General features: G+C 38.7%; 1 protein-coding gene across 4 annotated transcripts in view; it reads right to left on the minus strand.

The window, feature by feature from the left end:
• The window catches only part of ANO3 (anoctamin 3), a 369,380-nt gene that overhangs the window by 141,900 nt on the left and 204,696 nt on the right, over window positions 1-22,784 (minus strand). For all 4 annotated transcript variants that reach the window (XM_043548422.1, XM_043548421.1, XM_027830111.3 and 1 more), the window contains exons 2-3: window positions 7,390-7,596; window positions 5,206-5,277 (exon numbers count right to left, since the gene is read on the minus strand). In XM_043548422.1, the coding sequence (XP_043404357.1) occupies window positions 5,206-5,277; window positions 7,390-7,596 (279 nt within the window). The remainder of the gene's footprint in view (window positions 1-5,205; window positions 5,278-7,389; window positions 7,597-22,784) is intronic.

A 22,784-nucleotide genomic window follows, 5' to 3' on the forward strand; every position in this document is an offset into this window, starting at 1 on the left:
GGCTACATATCTAATGGTTCTAGAACTAAAAACATTTCTTGTTTATGTGACTTTCTACATTTAGTTGGCTCAGCTCACTGGATATGGCTTATTTTCATTAAATTAAATTTTGCATTGCTTTGCACAATGCCTTGTGATACAAGACAAATGGGCCAGATCCTCGGCTGGTGTAAATCACTGTTAGCTCTACTGAAATCACGTTTGAGTTCACTTAATGAATATACCAAATCAAATCCTGCTGAGGAACAAGCCCAATACAAAGTAAAAGGGCCTTATGGGGCATATCTTTATGGGGGAAAAAAAGATGGCAGAAGGTAACTAGAAGGCAATCCTAAACATATACTTCTTTCCCCAAACAAATACCCACAGAGGGTTTAATTTTCAAAGGCACTGTCATAAATATAAAGGGAAGGGTAACAACCTTCCTGTATACAGTACCGTAAAATCCATCCTGGCCAGAGGAGGCACAAAATCCTGTCATCTGTAAAGGGTTAAGAAGCTCAGGTAACCTGGCTGGCACCTGACCAAAAGGACCAATAAGGGGATAAGATACTTTCACATGGGGGTGGGGTGTGGGGGGAAGGTTTTTGGTCTGTCTGTTCTGTGTGCTGACACAGATCAAAGAAGCAAGCAATCCAGCTCCATTAGAATTAGTAAGTACTAGCAAGGGAATGCGTTAGCTTATTTTTGTTTTGGCTTGTGATTTTCTCTGTGCTGCGACGAAGGTGTATTCCTGGTTTTCTTTTTGTAACTTTAAAGCTTGGACCAGAGGGAAATCCTCTGTGTTTTTGAATCTGATTGCCCTGTAAGATTATCTTCCATTCTAATTTTACCGAGGTGTTTCTTTTACCCTTTTTCTTTATAATAAAGTTCTGTTTCTTTTAGAATCTGATTGGGGTTTTTTTTAGTGTCCTAAAAAAACCCCCAAGGTTGGTCTGTGCTCATCTTGTTCTTTCTCAAGCCTCCCCAGGAAAGGGGGTGTGAGAGCTTGGGGGTGATATTAGGGGGGAGTAGGAACTCCAGGTGGTCCTTTCCCTGAGTTTGTCTAAATCACTTGGTGGTGGCAGCGTTACCTAATCTAAGGTACAAGGGAGAATTTGTGCCTTGGGGTGTTTTTAACCTAAGCTGGTAGAAATAAGCATGGGGGGGGGTCTCTCAGGAGGGTCCCAACGTCTGTACCCTAGAGTTAAGAGTGGGGAGGGAACCGTGACAGGCGCAAACTGTAGTTAAGTACCCATTTTCCATTCTGAGTCAGTGGGTGCTTGAGCCCTGTTAGTACGACTTTGAAAATCTATCCCAGAATGTTTAATGCCGGAGTAGAGTTTTGTAATGGAATGACATCAGCGTGTACTTGCAACCTTCAACTTCCCTGTTTCTGATGTAATTGTTCTAGAGGAAATCTATACTTTCAATTTTGCTTATACTTTGTTTATTATGCAGCATTTGTTTAAATATGTATTTATTCTTACAGTACATGGAAAATAAGTACTACAGGAATGAGAATGCTTCCTTTCCTCACTTTCTACAATTTCTTTTAGACTGTGCACAAAATTGTTCGCACACATATAAAAGACTGGTTTAATGCTCACATGATAACATCTCCTTTAGCATCAGACATCAGAGGGACTACCAGCTCACAGCTGGATGAGTTGCACCTATCACTCTAGTGGAAGATGGCAGTATTTTGAGTTCTCACAATCCTAGGTTTAATCCTCACCATTGATCAATTTCCTGTGTGTTTGTGGCCAGTTTGCAAAATGTAACAATCCTCACACTTGCTAACTGCTGTACGGACCCCTTAGCTGTGAGTCGTCCTCCTCTTCAGAAAGAGATCACTGGAGGCTAGAAAAGGCCCCAGAGATGCTCTGAATAATCAAAAGCCAGGAACAATAGGATGAATGAGTAGCAGATTGAGGAGAAACAGTCCTAAAGTTTGAGGGTCAGACTAAAAGCTCTATGAGGAATGGAGAGGTTAGTCAGACCTCTAAGCTTATGCTCTGCAAGCTCCTGTCTCCTCCACTAACAGAAGGATCCTCAGACTCTGTATACTGACTGTGAGGAGTAAGGGAAAATACCATGCCAGAGACCTAAAGATGAGGTACTTCATAACCCTGCCCTCAGTGTAGAAGCACCCCCAACCAGAAGGTTCCCTACACCTGCAATAAATGTAGGACCTTATCCAAAGCCCAATGAAATCAATGGGAGTCTTTCCATTGACTCCAGGTGACCTTTGGATCAGAACCTTAATTCTTTGAGCTACCACTCAAAGAAAACACCACAGAGAAGGATACATCTTTTAAAAAAAAGCAGCTATGATGCTGCCTAATTAAAAATTTACCACACTCACTTAATTTCAGCCCTATCTTTAGTGTTCTCATGGGGCAGTTGTAAGAGGTTCAGTGAGGAAATGAAGCACATTAATCAAGTGTATTATGCAAGCTACATCAAAATGTACTAGCACTGACTAAAGCATTTAACAGTGCTTTGTCATCCTCACTTGTTTAGAGAGCAACACTTTAAAAGCAAGATCCTTCTGCTTGCTGTTGTTCAGAATGAAAAGGAAAAATGGAGCCTGCAATCTTACTTCATGATAGGTAACTTAAAAGAGATCAGTAGGCAAACTGCATTTTAAAACTTATTAGTTACTTCAGTTTTTATTTTTAGTCACAAACTTTGGATTTATCTGGTGTCCTGTGGTAGAAATCAAGCTTTCTGATTTGTTTATTTTAAAATAATTTTCACTCTTTATATTTGGATTTTATTTTCCATTTATAACACTTTCTTCTTGCTTGAACAAAGCAAATACAACCTTCTACTCTCAGTTACATTGCTGTAAAGCCAAAGCAATTCCATGGAGTAACCCTGGATTTACTCCAGTGTTACTGAAGGCACATTTTAGTCCAGAGTGCATGAGCAGTTATGCTGAGGACATGTGCTGAATGGGCCGCATCTCACCTGTCATGCTCGGCAATATCACAACAATAACTTAATCCACAGCAACCAAGCCCCTTAATTCTTTCCACTAAGGGCTGGTCTGCACACAATTTTTATACTAATTAAACTATATCTATTTAGAAACAGATGCAATTCCTCTCGGGTGGGTGCAGTTATACTGGTATAAAGGTGCTTACATTGGTATAGCATATTTTCGTAAATTTAAATCAATATACTAAAAGCACTTCAAAATTATGTATAGACAAGCCATAAGAATCAACTTCTGAAGAAGCTGAGCAGGTGCTGGTTACCGAGTGGAGAGTACAGCAATCCAGAAGTTAAATAGCACAGACTGGGCAAGGACAGGGTGGGTCCCCAGTGGATGTTGGCTGCCTCATCCATCTCAGTGAGGTTTAAGCTCAGATGCTCAGTGATAACAAACGTCAACAGTGTTAACTATTTCATCCTTCATGTATAAAAGGCCAGAGGGGATCTCAGATCAGCACAGTTGACTGGAAGTGACATCTTATTTTGCATTATTTTATTATATTTGATTATCTTATTTTGATACCATAAAGTGGGTGGTATTGGGGAAATTCCACCATGTCTTTTCCCATCCCCAAAATCAAGAAGAAGCCAAGTCCCATGGGCATACTATTAAAACAAAATCAAACCATGAATTTTAAGCCAGAGTCATGATTTTGGAATATTTAGGGATAGCAATTCAGATTGCTAAACCGCCAAGGAGGCAACTACACTAATGAGCCAACACCCCCATTCTAATTTCCACTTGCTCCTTTCAACCACAAGGACCCACTTACCTTCCCAAATACTATATCCAGGGCAATGAGAGAAATCAATGCTGAAATATTTGGGTGATGAGAATTATAGAAATGCCTCTAACTGAAAACAAACAACAGGGGTGTGCATGCAGACTGACCTGTTGTGGGCGTATGAAACTGCTATTTTTAGTCATTATACTGAGTGTGACCAGCAACAGTTTTCATAATAGTTGCTTATGCTACATCCACAAAATACATGTGTTTGTGCTTGCACAGATAACTGCATGTGCACACAATTCAGATATTTGTGGTACAACTTCCTATGTTGTGTACATCAATGCATAATTTTACACATTTACTATTTGTGTGTGCATGTACCCACTCATTTTGTAGGAGCACATACGATACTACTTTTGAAACGTGTCTAGGAGTGACTTTTCCCTGATATTCTTTGATCTTCAAAAAGATTTAAGTGACATCATTACTAGGACAAATATGCCCAAAACAACAATTTTCTGATATATATTTGCAAAACTGCAATAATTTTGTGTGTGTTTTCTCTAGAACATAAGTATCATTCTTTTCTTTAAAAAAAGTCCCTGCAGCATTCATGAGCCATCCTAAAACAACATATCATTGCACGTGAACAAGAAAAATAAATAAATAGTAACAAGGAAACTAATTTAAATTATAAACTTCCAAGAGGTCATATTATAAACTACAGTGATACAAAAAAAGTTATTTTCATGTGTATGAAAAATATCTTCACAATATTTAAAAGTATCTGATAAGATTATGGAAAAATCTATACATTTACATCTTACATTCTATTGCTTATTCTCTAGAAATTCCTTGAAAGTTTTTTCCAATTTGGCAAAGGTCAAATTAATAGAGGCCCATTTAAAACATCAGAAGAGAGGAGGGAAGTTAGGACTAGAAAGCTTTATGGAATTTCTATTAATTCTTTTGAGAGCTACATGAAACCATATAATCAATTCTATTCCCATCAGCAACTCTCTCATCTTGCTATCTTCTTACTGAAAATATTTCAAAGTTTTCCATGAAACAAATTATAAATATATGTTCATATATCCTGTGTGTCTGCGTTTCCTTGAAGAGTCAATATTTGTTACGTAATCTGTTATTCTGCAGATTTTATTTTTGCAAGATTGGTATCTACTTCCAACTCCAACCTGCTCTGATATTATAATTAATATACTCTTTTGGGGTGAATGAAAGGAGGAAGTGTCAATACACTTCGACTACAAACAGAAGTTGTCAACATGCATACATGAATTTTTAATGAACAAAAAAAGTCTATCCAACATTTTGAAAATAATCCTTGTGTGTTGTTTTAACTTATCAAGGTCTGCCTTTTCACACAAAAATTGGAAGTTCAGCTTCAAGAATGGAGGTTTCAACTGTGAGAGTTAAACAAGAAAAACAAATTTTAAAAATAACAGCCGCTTGAGATAACAAAGAAACTCACCTAAAAATGGATCACTGTATTCTGTATTAGACAACTTGAGTAAGTTGTTTTCCAGAGTCTCCATCACTTTAGCTGAAATAAATGCAAGTTTCCATCAATGTAATCTTTTTGTGTTGCAAACAACATAGAAACAATTTCTGGCAGCTACACACTCAGAATGGCCACAGCAAGGCATTAAATGTACTGATAAACTTTGTAGAGCATTTTCTGCTAGTGATAACAGAGCATCATTGAATTATCAGTGCCTGTGATTCTCTTTCTGCTGAAGCTTAAACTCATGTTAAAAAATATTCAGCTATCACACATTTGGAGGAGAATCACTCACAGAGTTTGGTAATAAAAGCTGGTCAAATTCTTTATCTGATAGATTTTGCAATATTCTTCAAATGTTGTTAATTATTCAGTGAATAATTGTTGTAATTATTTGCCCAATTCTGCTGGTAACACTGTTTCATGTGGGCAGGGCACTATTACCTGCAAACTCCTGGGCTGTCTCGCCAGTCCAGGAATGACATCCCATATCAGAGTCTGTTTCAAGCCCTTGCCTCAGGCCTGAGTTTATTGGTTAAACAAAAATGAAGGCAAAAATACTACAATGGGTAGTTCCTGTGCCCTAAAAGGGCTACAGCTCCCAGCAAAGGTTTTTCCCTTACCTCTCACATGCCAGAACCATCCAGGTCCTTGCTCTGATCCCAGGAATCCTGCAATAGCCTATCTGCTCCCTGAAGTTCTCATTCCCCAGGCCATCTGCCTGCAAGTCAAATAGCTTGGCTCCTATAGTAGGTGAAAGAACCTCCCTGCAGGTCTCTAGCTCAACTGGGCTCTCACAAGCTTTTATAGGACCAGGTAGTCTTCAGGCTATCAAACTGACCCATAGGTCCACAGCCCCAGCTGAGAGGCAGTTGATTAGTCACAGGCTGGACCCATCTCTCCTTAAAAGGGCCAATCACCCAGTGACAGTGACATGCACGGGCTCTGACTTATGTTGCTAACTGAAATATTTCTAAATCATTTTACAGGTTTTTGCCAAGTTAGATTTGGGCTTGTGATGTGATAAAATGAACAAAACAGAAACAAAAAACCCCAAAAACAACAAAAGGAAGATTGATTTAAACCTCACATCACAAACCAGACCTGGAGAACAGGATAAGCTCACACAAGTATTTGAGAGAAATAAACAACAACAAGGAAGGAGAGGAATTATAGGAGCACACCTAAGTCACGTATAAACAGAAATTTAAAAGCAGCTGCCAAGCAGGCCAAGTGTGAACCTGGACTTCTCAGTGTAGTATATACAAGCACCACCATCGACAAAACATACATTCCATGAGCAGATAAAATCAGAATAAATACATGCATCTTCCATTAGGCTCTTAAATCACTATCAGTTAGCAGCTTCTAAACTTAATGATTCTGGAAATGGTGACAAAAAAACAATAGATGCAGATAAAAGCCAAGCCCCCAAACCTGCTATGTACATGCTGACCCTTATGCCTTAATGGAGTCCCATTTATTTCAATGGGGCTCTTCTGTGTATGGGGGGGGGGGGGGGGGGGGGGGGCGAGCTCTCTGTCTGTGTGGAGCCAGTTTTGGGTAGAAGACCTGTGATATCCATTACCCCCCCATTTACAGGTTTGCCATTGTCAAGGGTCATGACATTTCTAATCTGGTGCATTGTGCATTCATTCCGAGGTACAGGTATATATTTATATATTTAGATCACATACTATAAATACATTGGGTGAAATCCAGGGCACACTGAAGTCCATAGGAGCTTCACCATTACCTTCATGGGGGCCACGATTTCACACAATATTTTCCGTATGTATTGTAAAAACCATAACGCACGATTGAGGAGCAGCTGCCCTATTTTTCTAAGATCCCCTTAATGAAATAATTTCCAAGCATTCTTTAAATATTAAATAAGTAGCACAGATACTACAGTGATTCATCTAAGTATTGTGCAGTCTGTAAGTGGGTTTTTTTTTTTTTTTAAACTTATCATCGCTTTCTGTAAGCATCTCTAGTAATAGTATTATGGAAACTTTTCAAGATCAAGTTTTTGTATTTTATTATGATTTCACTATTTTCCAAAAAATAAGCATTACAAACTCAGGCACTTCACAGTTTAGGAAAAAACATATATTGGAAGGAAGATGGTATAAATAAAGGACAACTACTCACCTCGTTCTGACACTACATTGACTGTAGCTGTTGAAGTGCCTGCACTCAGAGGCCGAGCCTGTGGCTGGAGCCTATTTGGCTGAAGAAATGAAGAATGTTTGCTAAGACAGTGAGGGTGTGTTTGGCTCTGTGCTAAGCATGGCATGGATCTTCTAGAGGGCTTCAATGGAGGCTCTTTCACTGTCTCACTCCTGCTTGTGTTCATACCTGAAACATCCAAAATATACAGAATCAGAAGCTATGTAGTATTATGTGTTTTTTTAAAAAAGAGAAAGGTAACCATCTGGATTGAATTAGGAAGATTCAAGAATTTTTTTTTTTTAACTACCAAGTAACTTTTCAATAATATTTTATACTGTTCTACCATATAGAACAGGGCTTCAGACTTTTGTATTAGTGACCCCTTTCATATACCAAGCCTCCGAGTGTGACCCCCCCCCTTATACATTAAAATCACATTTTTATATATTTAACACTATTATAAATGCTGGAGGCAAAGCGGGGTTTGCAGTGGAGGCTAACAGCTCATGACCCCCCATGTAATAACCTTGTGATCCCCTGAGGGCTCCCGAACCGCAGTTTGAGAACTCCTGATATATAACATTTCATCCATAAATATCAACATGCTTTCCAAGTGTTAATTGAACCTCACAATACCCCTGTGAAGCAGACATGTTCCTCTGTCTGTTCCTCCATGATAAGTAAGTAAATGAAGGTATAGAGACTGTATTTTCAGCAGGCAATTTTCTTTTCATAGGTGAAAATTTGAACCTGCAAAAGTTGTACTAGCATTCTGATACCTGCAGGTGAAATGTAGTTCAAAACTGCATTCTTGTTCCTCTAAAAACCTGACTAAAAGTGAAAATTAATTGAGAGGTGGAAGTCTGACTTTCCTTTGCAATTTAAAGTACAAATTTTCAACAACTGCAGGAGGCATAAAAGGTTGCCACTTTATTTCTATACAAGAAGGCCTTCTCATCCAGAAGAATGGGTCTTTTCCTTTTGTGGCTAGTAGCTGCCTTCAAAACTGAAAGTTGACCTTTCTGAGCCACAACTCCAATATCTTAGTGTCTTTGGAACACACCAGAAGATATGAACAAAAACAAACAGCCTAAGGCTCCCAAAACAAACTTCCTGATTGGGCACTGAATTTGTCATAAAGAATGACAGACGAGTCACACCAAGCTATTAAAAAATAAATCACTGACTTTTTGACAAAATCACCCCCCTCCGCCCCACACACACACACACACACACACACACACACAACATGCTATTCCCCTATCTACTGAGGAAGATCAGCAGATCTCACTACCACCACTATGCAGGAGAATACTGGGAAGATATGGAGTTATTTATTCTAGGCCAAAAGGTATGCTAAGCACCTCACAGAGCAAAATTTAGATATGGTCCATGGCCTCAAGAATTTATCATCCAGAATTAAGATGTAATATAATGAATGAGGGCGAGAACAACAAACTGTTAGAGAAGGGTGAATTGAGCGAGGATTACAACAATAAAATAATGCAAGAATTCATACACACTGCTCAGTGACATCTTTTTTTTCATTTGCTTTCCTCTAGTCTTATATGCTTTACATCAGGCATGAATTATGAAGGCGTATTTACTGGAGTTGAGTGGTTTGGATTGGCGCACAGTTCTCCCAAGCACATGTAACCAGAATCCAACAAACAAACATACTGCCCTACTCAGTGTCCATCTCTTTACTACATATGCATGGATGTGAAAATTGTTTCACAATACGTTCAAGAATTTAGAGTAGTGTTTTCTGTCAGTATATGTAACTTTCAACACGGAGGTATTTAGACATGCTAAATAAAAAAATCAAATGTAGGCCTTCAAACACACACTCTTTATATCTCTGACTTTTAGCTTAGCTGTTTAGTGGTCAGGCTTTTTGCTTCGCCGCAGAAGAGAAAAGCATATTCAATAAAGCCCTACTCAGCTATTTATTTCAGTGCCATTTGCTCTTAAAGGTCCTAAACACTTCATTCCTATTTATCAGGAAGTTCTGCCTATGAAAATATACTAGATAAGTTTATCAACTTCCTGTCAGAGCTAGTAATTAGGAAACATTAACTCAGCTTTTGAAAATACAGCAAGAACACGTATCTATCCTACTGACCCCCATTCTTCCCTCCAAAGCTTGCTTGCTGAATTTTTTCTTTCTTGAATTATCACAGTACAAGAGTGTTGAGAGATTTAATAGCTCTGATGATAAATCAACTGCACAGCACTTGTTAAAATGCAGTATGAGATTCTAAACATGTAAGTCAGGTGGCCTTATGCCACCCCAGTTAATAGTAATTCACTCTTCAAAGCACACTTTGATGGCATGACTAGCGCACTCCATTCTGAGAAGAGCATGATAAAATATTATTTCCCAACAGAAGATATAGACCTTTCCTTTTTAGAGTGTAATTTTACCAGTACTCATCTTACTGTATTTTCCACTCTCCCTCAAAAAATGATTTGCTCAATGTGCCAGGTCCTCAGATGACTGACACTTTAAAGTCATTGTAAAGGTTTGAGTTTTTCAGCATTAAGTTGGAAATGCATATATGCTTGTAAAAACAGATGTTTTTCATGCAGTTACCATAATTAAATAACTCAATCAAGACTCCACTTTAATAATGATAATCTGCACTTGCCATATATCACAGACACTGTAAAACTCCCTAAATATTTCAGATACTGTAAATCTTGTCTGTACATTTTAAACGCAATATAGGAACTAATAGAGCATTCTCAATCAATGAGATTAAAATTCATTAGCATTTTAATAAGACTTAAATCCAACATTTTCATTAATTTTAAACCAAATCTGGGATATTATTCATTCTTCACACATTATGGCAGAAGAGTGAATACAGAAAGCCAAATAAATAAATTCCATTGTCTTGTTTATGTGCCCAGATCTGCCAAAATGCTTTAGTTACATAGGTGCCTCCAAATTGATGCCAAGAAACACCAAGAATAAATTTGATGCAGCGGTCATCTGACTGGGCAGAATTTGATCTTTATATCCAATATAAAACTTAAAAGCGTTAAGGCTGTATTCCAGCTTGTTGATAAATTGCACAGTCATTTGCTTGGCCACACTTTGGTTCGTTATGAAATATACTGAAGAGACCGAATAACGAATGTCGATCAGGTTTGTTAATATGGTACAGGAAAAAAAGTTCTATACATCAGTCTCCAAAGACCAGTCCCGTGCATCTATGGTACATTCGCCTTATGCACAAGGTGTGCTCACCAATGTTACATCCCTGAAGCCATCTTTTTATAGCCTACTGGTTTACCAGTAAAAGGCACTATATGCATCACCTGAAAGGAAACTAGATTCAATTAATCAGTTTTTTACCTTGTTTCTGGTATCATGACATACCCCTTTATCTTTTGTTCTGAACTCATGCATTCCAGGTACTAAGGGGCATGAGGACACCTCCTAAGCCTGTACCAGGATAAAAAGATTTGTAAGGGCAACTCCCTTTCTTTGCTATGAGGAAACAATTACATGTTCTTGCACTGACAGTTTTCCTATCTACTTAGGCCAAAGCTTACTTCAATTAATGTGAGGCGTTATGGGTTACTTCGCATAAGCGAACAGGATTATAATAAAACTACAGGGCAATCTGAGCTATGTAACTGCTATATTAATGCTTAAAATGTATACTTAAATGCTTGGAATATATATTGCGGGCAATACTATCAGCATAATATATATATATATATATATATATGATAGCTAGTGTATTTTAGTCAACATTTAAATGCTTCAGAAGACACAACCTGTGGTGTTCTCTTTAGGAACTACATTGACTAAGGTTCTCTTCTGTGTGTTATAGTTTTAATAATGCAACATGAAACAACATGGATGAAAGCAGAGTCTTAAACAAGTTTAGATTGAAAGAACCAGATAACAGATTTAACCAACTCTGAACTTATTGTTGGAAACTTATTCCTTCCAAGACTTTTCCACTTGGCTTATCAAGAACACCTTGTCCATTCTGAGAGAACACTTCATCCAGTTCTCTGAGACCCAAAAAACTCAGTTCAATTTCAGATTTTGTCCTTCAGGTTCCTTTATTTGGCACACAGCAAAACTAAACTGAGTTGAGTTAGGAGGTGGGTATAGGGCATACCAAGCTTAGGAGGTGGGTATAGGGCATACCACACATCCAAAGTTACATAGAAATACCTTCCCTTTTATATACACATTACTTTGAATTTACTATATATTGCATCACACATTTTGGGATTGGCATGGTTACTTCGCAGAAACCAAACCCTGTGTAGCATGCTCTGTCCATGCATTGACTATGCTCGACCTACTCTTTACCTTATTTCTACATTCCTAATTTATCTTGTCCATTGTTAGTAAATGGTTCCCTGGGTGATCTCCCTCTTATCCTTAGCTGGCTTAGACATTCTGTCTTTTTAGCACAAACATTCTGTTTTCAACCTAATGATCTGTTTACCACTCTACTTCTATCTTCCAAGAAATGAGCTCTGTGTAAGCTTGTTTATCTCACCAAACAGAAGTTGGTCCAATAAAATAGATGACCTCACCCACCTTGTCTCTTTAATACCCTGGGACCAATATGGCTACAATGCTGCATATAAGAAATGTATTAATTACGCATGTCAGGCCAGGCCTCAGCAACACTTATGGTGAAGTTACATTAAGTGTCCATTAGATGTCAATACACAACAATACGTTCCTATGGTGAGTCTGAAGAAAGTCCCCTTTCATTTCCTATCAGAGAAGGGATAAATGACTCTGGGATCTATGGATATGGGCCATGGTTTGGTTGAGGTGGCTATGTATTATGTGCACACAAAAATGCTGACCCTGATTTGTGATCCCTTGGTTATGATGACTTGTGACTCCTGTTCTGGAGATCCTGCCTCTCTGCAGAGCTGGAATTTGAATGGGCAAACTCTGCCTATAGCACAAGTGTGTGCGCTGTTGATCTGCTGCTGAAGGGAAAACAGAATTTGTTTCTAAAATGTAATTTAAACCAGTGATTACTCCATAATATGATCTTATTTGTGGTATTTGCGGAAGTCTGGAGCCCACACTTACGTACTTTGCATATGCAATAGATCCACAGAATCTTGTAAAAGTTTTGCCTCCGCAGTGTACTTCCATATAGAGAATTGGAGAGTATATAGGGATCAATCTGGTATTTGGTACAAATAATGCACCATAAACAACTTTTAAATGATATGCAAGCATTTAGTTGCTTTGGGCTCTCATACTTTATAAGGTACACGTCTAATTAAAAATGAAAGGACCTCAGACTCAGATAAGGAGTCATTCTAATCTCTGAAGTAATTTACACTCTCTTTTCAAAGGGACTGTATTTATGAACTTACAAAATAAAGAACTTTTCTATTACAAGTTATTTATTATTTTTATTACAGATGAGGGCCCTATTGTACTGGGCACCGTACAAAGCCATAGTAAGAGACAGAAAGGTTTAAAATCTAAATAGACAAGATGAAATGGGAGACAGGAAGTATTAATACACCAATTTTACAGATAGGAACTGAGGCTCAGAGAGATTAAGCGACTTTCCCAAATTCACAGGAAAACTGGCAGAGTGAGGAATCAGAACCCAGATATCTTCAGTCATAGCCCATGTCCTTAAACAGAAGGAAGGCTTCCTGTCGTCAAAATCCGAATGACTAAATATTCAGTAAGTCTATTGTGTAAAAAGGATGAATTTCTTGGGTCTTCTGGTGGGTTTCTTGTTGGTGTTTGTTTTAGCAGGTTGTTTGTGTGTTCTTGCACCAATGCTTTAAAAAGGAAAAAACAACAAACAAAAACAGCAAAACACTTTTGAATGGAATGGTATGAAATCTGTTGGAATAGTTACTTCCTGCAGCCGTTGCCAATTCTCAGGGTTACGACAGAATTCGGCAAAATCCACACATGGCAGCAATTCTCAATGCTCAAGTCAGCAGATTCAGGGTGATGTTACAGTGGTAAAAATAGCAGTGTAGATGTCCTTAGTTGGGTTGGAGCCTACGGTCTGAGATCCGGCATGGGGGTTGGGTCTCAGAGCCCAGCCTCCAGTTGGAATGGAAACATTTACACTGCTATTTGTAGCCCAGGGGTGAGTGCCCCATGAGTCCAAGTCAGTTGACCAGGGCTCTCAGACTTGCTGCTGTGGATTTTTATATATATTTTTGTTTTGTTTTCTCTAGTGTACATGACAAAACACTTCCCTTGACTAGTGTTGCCAACTCACGATTTTGTCATGAGTCTCAGGATAATTGTTTTCCTTAAAGCCTCAGCTCCTGGAATCAAGTGAATTCATGATGATTTCAGCCTTCATTCTTAGAGAAAAATGAAGTTTCTAGCCCTCGTGGCCGTGAAGAAAGCTTCGAAATGTGACCCCAGTGCTCCCTAAAGGTTCAAAAAGCAGAAGGCAAATAAAAAGAACGCCAAATCTCTTATTATTACATAATCTCATGATTTGATTTTTGGTGAGCCTGAGTCATGATTTTTGAACATTTGGGGTTGGCAATACTGCCCTTGACACTATTCAGAAGAGTTTAGGAACATTGCTCATACACAACATAAACTTTTTCACAATATAAAAAGGCTTCATTCCTGACGTACTAACTACAAGTTAATTCAGCGGCAGCGAAGTAGTTAAACAAAGCTAAAACTCAAAAATAATAAAGGGACAGTGTGCCAGCTCTCAGAAAATATGTCTCAATGGCCACATGCATTATCAGTTATTCAGAAAACACAGACTGACGTCTGTTCCTTCTTTTACAGTCTTCACCCATAAGCTCTTCCAGCAATGGGGAAAATGCCAAAATGTAGAGACAATTGCAAAATTCCAGGTTTGGACTGATCTGAAATTGGGTTCCCTGCCCCTGCTCATTCCTACCGGGTCGATCAAATTCAAATGGTTTAATAACCATGGTAATTAACTTGGTCTAGATTACGGTATAACTTTTATTAAAAATACACATATACATTAGTACAAGAGATTTCTTTAACATTACTTCAAGATATTTATACTGCACTAAAGGCATGGTCTGTCTTCAGGGCCACTCAGGGAATGGGAGGGAGCAAAAGGGGATATTTGCCCCAGATCCCCCATTTGAGAGGGCCCAACTAGGTCGGAAGGCCACTCACTGGAATTCAGCCACTGGCCACTCACAGTGGAGGGGCAACCAGACCAAACCTGAGTGGTGCTGCGACCTCGCATATCAGGTCACAATGCCCAGAGCAGGGAGCTAGGCCCAGCCCCACAGAGGTGGAGCTGAGCTGCCACTGGGATGAATGTGGTGTGGGCTCACTCTCAAGCGTCCCCCATCCTTTGGCCTCTCCTCAGTGGTAGCTTTTTTGGAAGAGTCGGGGGACCCCAGTTGCAGATTTTCCCCCAGATCTCCCAAAACCTGTGTGGCCCTGTCTGTCTGTGAAAATCATGTCCTTACGGAGTTGGGGTTATTTAAAACAGATTAAAAAAATAAAACTTTTCAAAAAATGTAAATAGACCAGGCAGTAAGGTGAGCCCTGAGTGAGAAAGATTTAAAGGAATACGATAATTCAAACTCTTACACATTACACATGACAACGGATATGAAAATATGTGGAAGAGTCTCATTTCTATAACACTTGAAAAGGATGTGTGTTTAGGTGACAAGTAAAGAAGATGCACAGGATGCGTGACAGGAAAGTAAAAGTTTACTATGCTACAGAAATGCCTAATGCAAATCCAAAATATAAACAATTCAGGTAGGTGAATCAACTCCAGTGATAAACAGCCTGAACTCGTCCCACATTTTAGACTCAAACTCAAAACATTTTTTTTTTCTGAGAGTCTAAAATATTTCAGTTTTGACCACAGCCAGAAGTACCAAAATATGGTGAGAAGGACTTTTCTAGTTATATTATATTCCTATGGTAGTGGAGTCAACAGAATTGTTTTCTAATTACATGACTTACTGTTTTGGTGCCTAAATTTAATGAGGGTTGCACAGGTGTCACTAGGAACATAATCCAAAGCGAAGTGTAATTGAATGAAGGAAATACCCCAGCCTGACTCTCAGTGTATGTCTACACAGTTGCTGGGAGGTATGATTACCAGTGTGGGTAGACAGATCCATACTAGCTCAGCTCAAGCAGTGGACCCTCAGGCACCAGCAGGGGCTCAGGCAAGTCACCAAAGTTGAAGCTTACCCAACCCTCTGGGTCCGAACTTGGGTGACTGGCCCGAGTTATTGCCAGGGCTGCAGTGTCCACCCTAATATCTGTAGTGCGCTAGCTCAAGCTGAGCTAGTGGGACAGTCTCTCAACCCACACTGGGAATCTCACCTCCCAGCTTTAGTGTAGACATACATTCCCAAGGGCTAGGACAAAGGTGTGAAATTTCAAAGGTGGCTTTCTGAGAGCAGTAATCAATTAACATAAAATCATGTGACGCCTCTGTTGCGAATAGCCTAATAAACCTATGATTACTGTTAGCGTCACTGTATCAATGCACTGAAGATGTATACAATGGGCAGATTCCATTTATGAAGATAACAAATGTTTATAGTAAATAAGACAAATTACACAGTTGACACAATACAATAAGGTTGAATATTTAAGTGGAAGGTTGGTTTGTGTGCATGTCTGTGTGACTACGTTAGGGATGGTGGTAGATGAAAGTCAAAAAGGAACATTTTGCACTTTGGCTGCTTTGTAACTCAGTTACAGCAGGATTAGAAATAGGAGACCACTGAGTATATTTTGAAGGAGCAGGGGCGGAGCTTGAAGAGCCATTACAAATACTTGTATGTAGGAGGGAGGCAGAAATAATGCAACCCACTTAATTCAAAACTCAGGAGCAAAATCAACTATTGTCTTAATTAATTGGTAATTTGAAGTATGAAAGTTGTATGTTAAGTTTAATAATTGAAAAATAGATCTTTCTGTAAATAATTAAGATTGTGTGAGAGTTACATAGAAGCAAGGTTAAATGAAGAAAAACATTCTTGAATAGATGAAATTATTATAATCCAACATTACCACAAGATCATTAGCAAGTTGTTAATAAACTGTTGACCATTTAGACTCAAATAGCAATTTTAAATTAACAATCAAATAAAAGGTTTTAACACAGCATCTTCTGAAACCTAGATTAAAAAGTCTTATTTCATAGGGAGCAGAAACCAGAAAAGAGCTGAACACTAGAGATTACTGTTCTCAAGCATCTGTCTTTAGCAACTACATTATTAAGAGAGACATTCTTATCCTTTGCAGCTGTACTTCTAACAGATTGCCAATCCCTTGGAGAGTTGGTTTATTTTCTATGAATATTACAAGACACAAATTCACTACTCTAATTTCTCTATTTAAATGCACTCAAGAATTAAAACACAGTCAAGATATCGGTTGGTAAAGGACTTCAAGACTCATTCCACAGACATTATAATAGCTTAGGGTACGTGTGCATACACACATATCTAAGCACTCACTATATACACACTGTACCATATATTCATAGATTCATACATATTTAGATCAGAAGAGACCATTATGATCATCTAGTCTGACCTCCTGCACAACGCAGGCCACAGAATTTCACCCACCACTCCTGCGAAAAAGCTCTCACCTATGTCTGAGCTATTGAAGTCCTCAAATCGTGGTTTAAAGATTTCAAGGAGCAGAGAATCCTCCAGCAAGTGACCCATGCCCCATGCTACAGAGGAAGGCAAAAAACCTCCAGGGCCTCTTCCAATCTGCCCTGGAGGAAAATTCCTTCCCGATCCCAAATATGGCGATCAGCTAAACCCTGAGCATATGGGCAAGATTCACCAGCCAGATACCCAGGAAAGAATTTTCTGTAGTAACTCAGATCCCACCTCATCTTATATCCCATCACAGGCCATTGGGCCTATTTACCATGAATATTTAATTACTAAAACCATGTTATCCCATCATACCATCTCCTCCATAAACTTATCAAGTTTAATCTTAAAGTCAGATAGATCTTTTGCCCCCACTGCTTCCCTTGGAAGGCTATTCCAAAACTTCATTCCTCTGATGGTTAGAAACCTTCGTCTAATTTCAAGTCTAAACTTCCTGGTGGCCAGTTTATATCCATTTGTTTTTGTGTCCACATTGGTACTGAGCTTAAATAATTCCTCTCCCTCTCCGGTATTTATCCCTCTGATATATTTATAGAGAGCAATCATATCTCCCCTCAACCTTCTTTTAGTTAGGCTAAACAAGCCAAGCTCCTTGAGTCTCCTTTCATAAGACAAGCTTTCCATTCCTCGGATCATCCTAGTAGCCCTTCTCTGTACTGTTCCAGTTTGAATTCATCCTTAAACATGGGAGACCAGAACCGCACACAGTATTCCAGATGAGGTCTCACCAGTGCCTTGTATAACGGTACTAAAACCACCTTATCCTTTCTTGAAATACCTCTCCTGATGCATCCCAAGACCGCATTAGCTTTTTTTTTACAGCCATATCACATTGGCAGCTCAGTCATCCTATGGTCAACCAATACTCCAAGGTCCTTCTCCTCCTCCATTACTTCTAATTGATGCGTCCCCAGCTTATAACTAAAATTCTTGTTATTAATCCCTAAATGCATGACCTTATACTTCTCACTATTAAATTTCATCCTATTACTATTACTCCAGTTTACAAGGTCATCCAGATTCTCCTGTAGGATATCCCTGTCCTTCTCTAAATTGGCAATACCTCCCAGCTTTGTATCATCCACAAACTTTATTAGCACACTCCCACTTTTTGTGCCGAGATCAGTAATAAAAAGATTAAATAAGATTGGTCCCAAAACCAATCCTTGAGGAACTCCACTGGTAACCTCCCTCCAACCTGACAGTTCACCTTTCAGTAGGACCCGTTGTAGTCTCCCCTTTAACCAATTCCTTATCCACCTTTCAATTTTCATATTGATCCCCATCTTATCCAATTTAACTAATAATTCCCCATGTGGCACGGTATCAAATACCTTACTGAAATCTAGGTAAATTAAATCCACTGCGTTTCCTTTGTCTCAAAAATCTGTTACTTTCTCAAAGAAGGAGATCAGGTTGGTTCGGCACGATCTACCTTTTGTAAAACCATGTTGTATTTTGACAGGTTTCAGAGTAGCAGCCGTGTAAGTCTGTATTCGCAAAAAGAAAAGGAGTATTAGTGGCTCCTTGGAGACTAACCAATTTATTTGAGCATAAGCTTTCGTGAGCTACAGCTCACTTGAAGTGAGCTGTAGCTCACGAAAGCTTATGCTCAAATAAATTGGTTAGTCTCCAAGGTGCCACTAATACTCCTTTTCTTCTTGTTGTATTTTGTTAAAATATTTTTGACTTCAATGTTCTTAACTACCTTCTCCTTCAAAAATTTTTCCAAGACCTTGCATACTACAGATGTCAAACTAACAGGCCTATAGTTACCCGGATCACTTTTTTTCCCTTTCTTAAAAATAGGAACCATGTTAGCAATTCTCCAATCACACGGTACAACCCCTGAGTTTACAGATTCATTAAAAATTCTTGCTAATGGGCCTGCAATTTCATGTGCCAATTCCTATAATATTCTTGGATGAAGATTATCTGGGCCCCCCGATTTAGTCCCATTATGCTGTTCGAGTTTTGCTTCAACCGCAGATATGGTAATATCTACCTCCATATCCTCATGCCCATTTGTCATGCTACCATTATCCCTAAGATCCTCTTTAGTCTTATTAAAGACTGAGGCAAAGTATTTGTTTAGATATTGGGCCATGCCTAGATTATCCTTGACCTCCACTCCATCCTCAGTGTTTAGCGGTCCCACTTCTTCTTTCTTTGTTTTCTTCTTATTTATATGGCTATAGAACCTTTTACTATTGGTTTTAATTCCTTTGCAAGGTCCAACTCTACTTGACTTTTAGCCATCTATGTAATATGTAAGCTTATATCTCTGTGTACTATTGGTATGTAAAAGTATCAGCTCACTTTACTAGCTGAGCTAGTGAAGTTGTTCCTCTATCTTTCTACAAAGAGACTCAAATGGAAGAGCATGAGTTTGATTCTCATTGGTACTCAACAGTTATGAGTAATCACTAGAGTGGGGCAAATCCTAACAAAATTCAGTCTGAAAATATTCAAATTTTTAAACGGATTCACTTATAGGCAGTTTTTACACTCCTTTTTGGTATATTATTTTTCATGAATATAGTATGACTGGGCTTTAATTTTCCACTCACTTTCTACTGAAATCAATTGGATTGCAAAAGTGAAGTTACGCTTGATTTATATTGATCTGAGTGAGGAGATCAGGGCCACAAAGTTCAACTAGAACAAAAAGTGAATGATAATCTCACATTCTAAAATAGTCACAAAGAGAAAATTAAAAACAAATCACTGTCTACAAGCAGTCACAGAAGAAGAGAAACTCATCCAATCAGGGAAGAGAAAATAATGATGTGACCTCTATGACCAGTCACTACTAAGCAATACAGTTTTAACAATAAGCCATCCTATAAAAGAAATTCAAAAAACAGTTCCTGAGACAATTTCAGAGATGTAAAAGAAAATAATTCTTCACAGATTTGCAGCAAAATCCAGGGCAAACTAATGGAATTAGGTAGAGAATTCAATTGAAAAAGAATTAAAGGATAGGAATATAATTAATATAAGTCAACCCAATTTTATGGAAAAAAATAGATCTCAAACAAACCTGATTTTGCTCTTTGCTAGTCAAAGCATACCAGCTGCAAGACCTCAGCAACAAGCCTTCCAGGGGACAGGGCACTGGACTGGGACTCTGGAAATCTAGCTTTGTCACTGAGCCACTGTGTGACCTTGAGCAAGTCACTTTACCTCTCTGTGCCTGTTTCCACTGTTTAATCTGTGAACTCTTCCGGGCAGGGATTGTCTTTTATTAGGTGTTTGTTCAGTGGTTAGTATGATGGGGCTCCAAACTGTGCTGGGGCTTCAAGGAATGACTAATAAATTAATAATTATACTGACATTCTGAATGTATTACTCCAGTCATTCCTTAGAGAATTTGATAATTTTGATAATCTGAAAGCTATATGTACATTTTAGGAATGTAACGATTTTTGTTTTCATTTTTACACCTGTCTCTGTACCATGTTACATTGACTAGCTTCAGGCATTTCGGGATATTAATGTCTGAAATCATAAAATGTTACAGATTTCACTTTAATATAAAGAAACAGCTTTTGAATATATGTCAGATTCTAACCTGACCTAATATCTCATTCAAAGAGAAGAAATTTAAAAGTCTGTATTTTACATTCTTTTTTCCTAAGACCTTTGGCATCTTAATTCTAAAAGCAAAGACAGAAGAGAAGCTGGATTTTAGAAGACATCTAGAACGTACAAGGAAAAGAAGAGAAAGCATTTAAAAAAAAAAGTTTTACAGCCTGAAGGTCCCCATACCAAATCACTGGAAGATAGCTCCAGCGCCCAGTAAAGACAATCTTTCTATCACCTGTAATAGGAATTTGAGTAGGCTTTAAGTAATTGGGCTTCCCTCTGCCCCTCCCCTCCCCCCATGAGGAAAGATGTAAATCAAGGGGAAGAACCAGACTCCATGCACCAACAATGATACCAGGTTTACCTTCATAATGATCATATTTTGTTCTCAGTTAATAAATGTGAATCCTTAATAGTTCTAACCATGGCAGAATTTATCTTACACAATACAATGTTCCCCCCAAATTAAGGAATTAATATGTACTACTTGTAATAGAAACTCCAGTTTCCCTATAATAATAATAATAATAATACTTTTCATTCCTATATTTTCAGCCAAGGTTCTCAAAGTACTTTACAAACATTAAGCAAGCCTAATAATGCCTGTAAAATATTGCAGATAAATACTATTATTCCGTCCACATGTGGATTACTAAACTGATAAACATTGGGTCATTGGCCAACTAATGAACAGAACCCAGGAGTTCTAGTGTCCCTAGTGTAATTATAGGACTGCACTGCACTGCCCCCTTCTTTGAGGAGCTACAGAAAGACATCTTCAGCTCTCTAATATCCTGGGGCTGTCACAGCCACAACATTGCATACATCTTCAGCTTTGGGAGACATAACTAACTTTCTCCCCAAAATGAAATTACTTTCTTCTGAACAGAGTTAAAGGGAAAGGGGGCAATGAAATAAGTGAATCTGTACAGTGAAGATTACTGATGCTGTAGGAGTCCTTAATGCTGCCAAATCTCCTGGGTCTGATCGCTCCAATCTAGAAATGTTTGCGAGGCTATGTTTTAACATAATGTACTTATCCCCTCAAAATATAATGATTCTTAGGCTTCCTCCAACTTGGGAAGATGCCCTTTTTACTTCAGAAAAAAGGTCAAATGACCCAACAGAGTAGTATTCTGAAATGTCTAAAAGCCAACTAATAAATGTAAAATTGTGCAAAATTTTGACGAGAAAAGCAGTATATGGAGTCTGACAGTGTATCAGAGACCTGTGCAACATCAATAATTAAGAAAATGTAACCTATCGTACCAACTGAAGGAATTGCAAGGGGTCATTAAAGCTCAAGATAACTCACCTTTTGATTCTTCATATGCCACACACTGATGCTGTGAACCACTCCCAGACTCCATCAGTCCTCTCCTGTCCTTGTACGAGGACAACCATCCCAGACCTTTCAACTGACCCAGGGCACTTTTCTTCCCAACGGGAACCCTCACAGCCTCTCTGGTGAGAGTGTCCTTGCCAGGGGAGGATTCCCAACTTTCCCAGCACTCTCATGGTTTCTCCATGTCTAGCTGCCTGGCCCCAGATGTGTCAGCAGGTAAGCTGTTTTTCTGATCCCCTGCCTTCAGCCCTCTCTGGCCCTAGACTCGATCTCAGAGAAGACAACACCCTCTGCTTCCTTCTGACTCTCCTCCAGTCTTCCTGTTCTCTGACAGTTCCCACCTGCCCCGACTCACTGGAAGTACCCTTCCCTGCATCTTTCCCTGATCCTTTATATGTCTCAGGTGCTGCCCTGCCATCTTAATTGGCCAAATGAAAACATGAGTCCTGGCGTAGGGGAACTGGACCTACTTCATTTCTAGGAGCCAGAGACCTTGTGACTATCCCAAATACTGTTTATGAAATGAATACAACTGAATAGTTATGGTGACTACAGCATAACAAATAAGCCACGTAAATGTATACAAGATTGATAACCTAAGGCTAAAAAGTTATGCAAGTAATTGTGTGCACTGGATTGAAAAGGTGCCATGGGTGAATGTACACAATTCAGTGGGGTTTTTTTTTTGTTTTGTTTTTTTAAACTATGTGGAACAGATCCCCAAGTCTGTCCATTTACCATCCATTAGAGAAGATGGAGATGCCACACAGTTGGCTCC

This window comes from Chelonia mydas, chromosome 6 (genome assembly GCF_015237465.2).
Source record: "Chelonia mydas isolate rCheMyd1 chromosome 6, rCheMyd1.pri.v2, whole genome shotgun sequence".
NCBI classification, from domain to species: Eukaryota; Metazoa; Chordata; order Testudines; family Cheloniidae; genus Chelonia; species Chelonia mydas.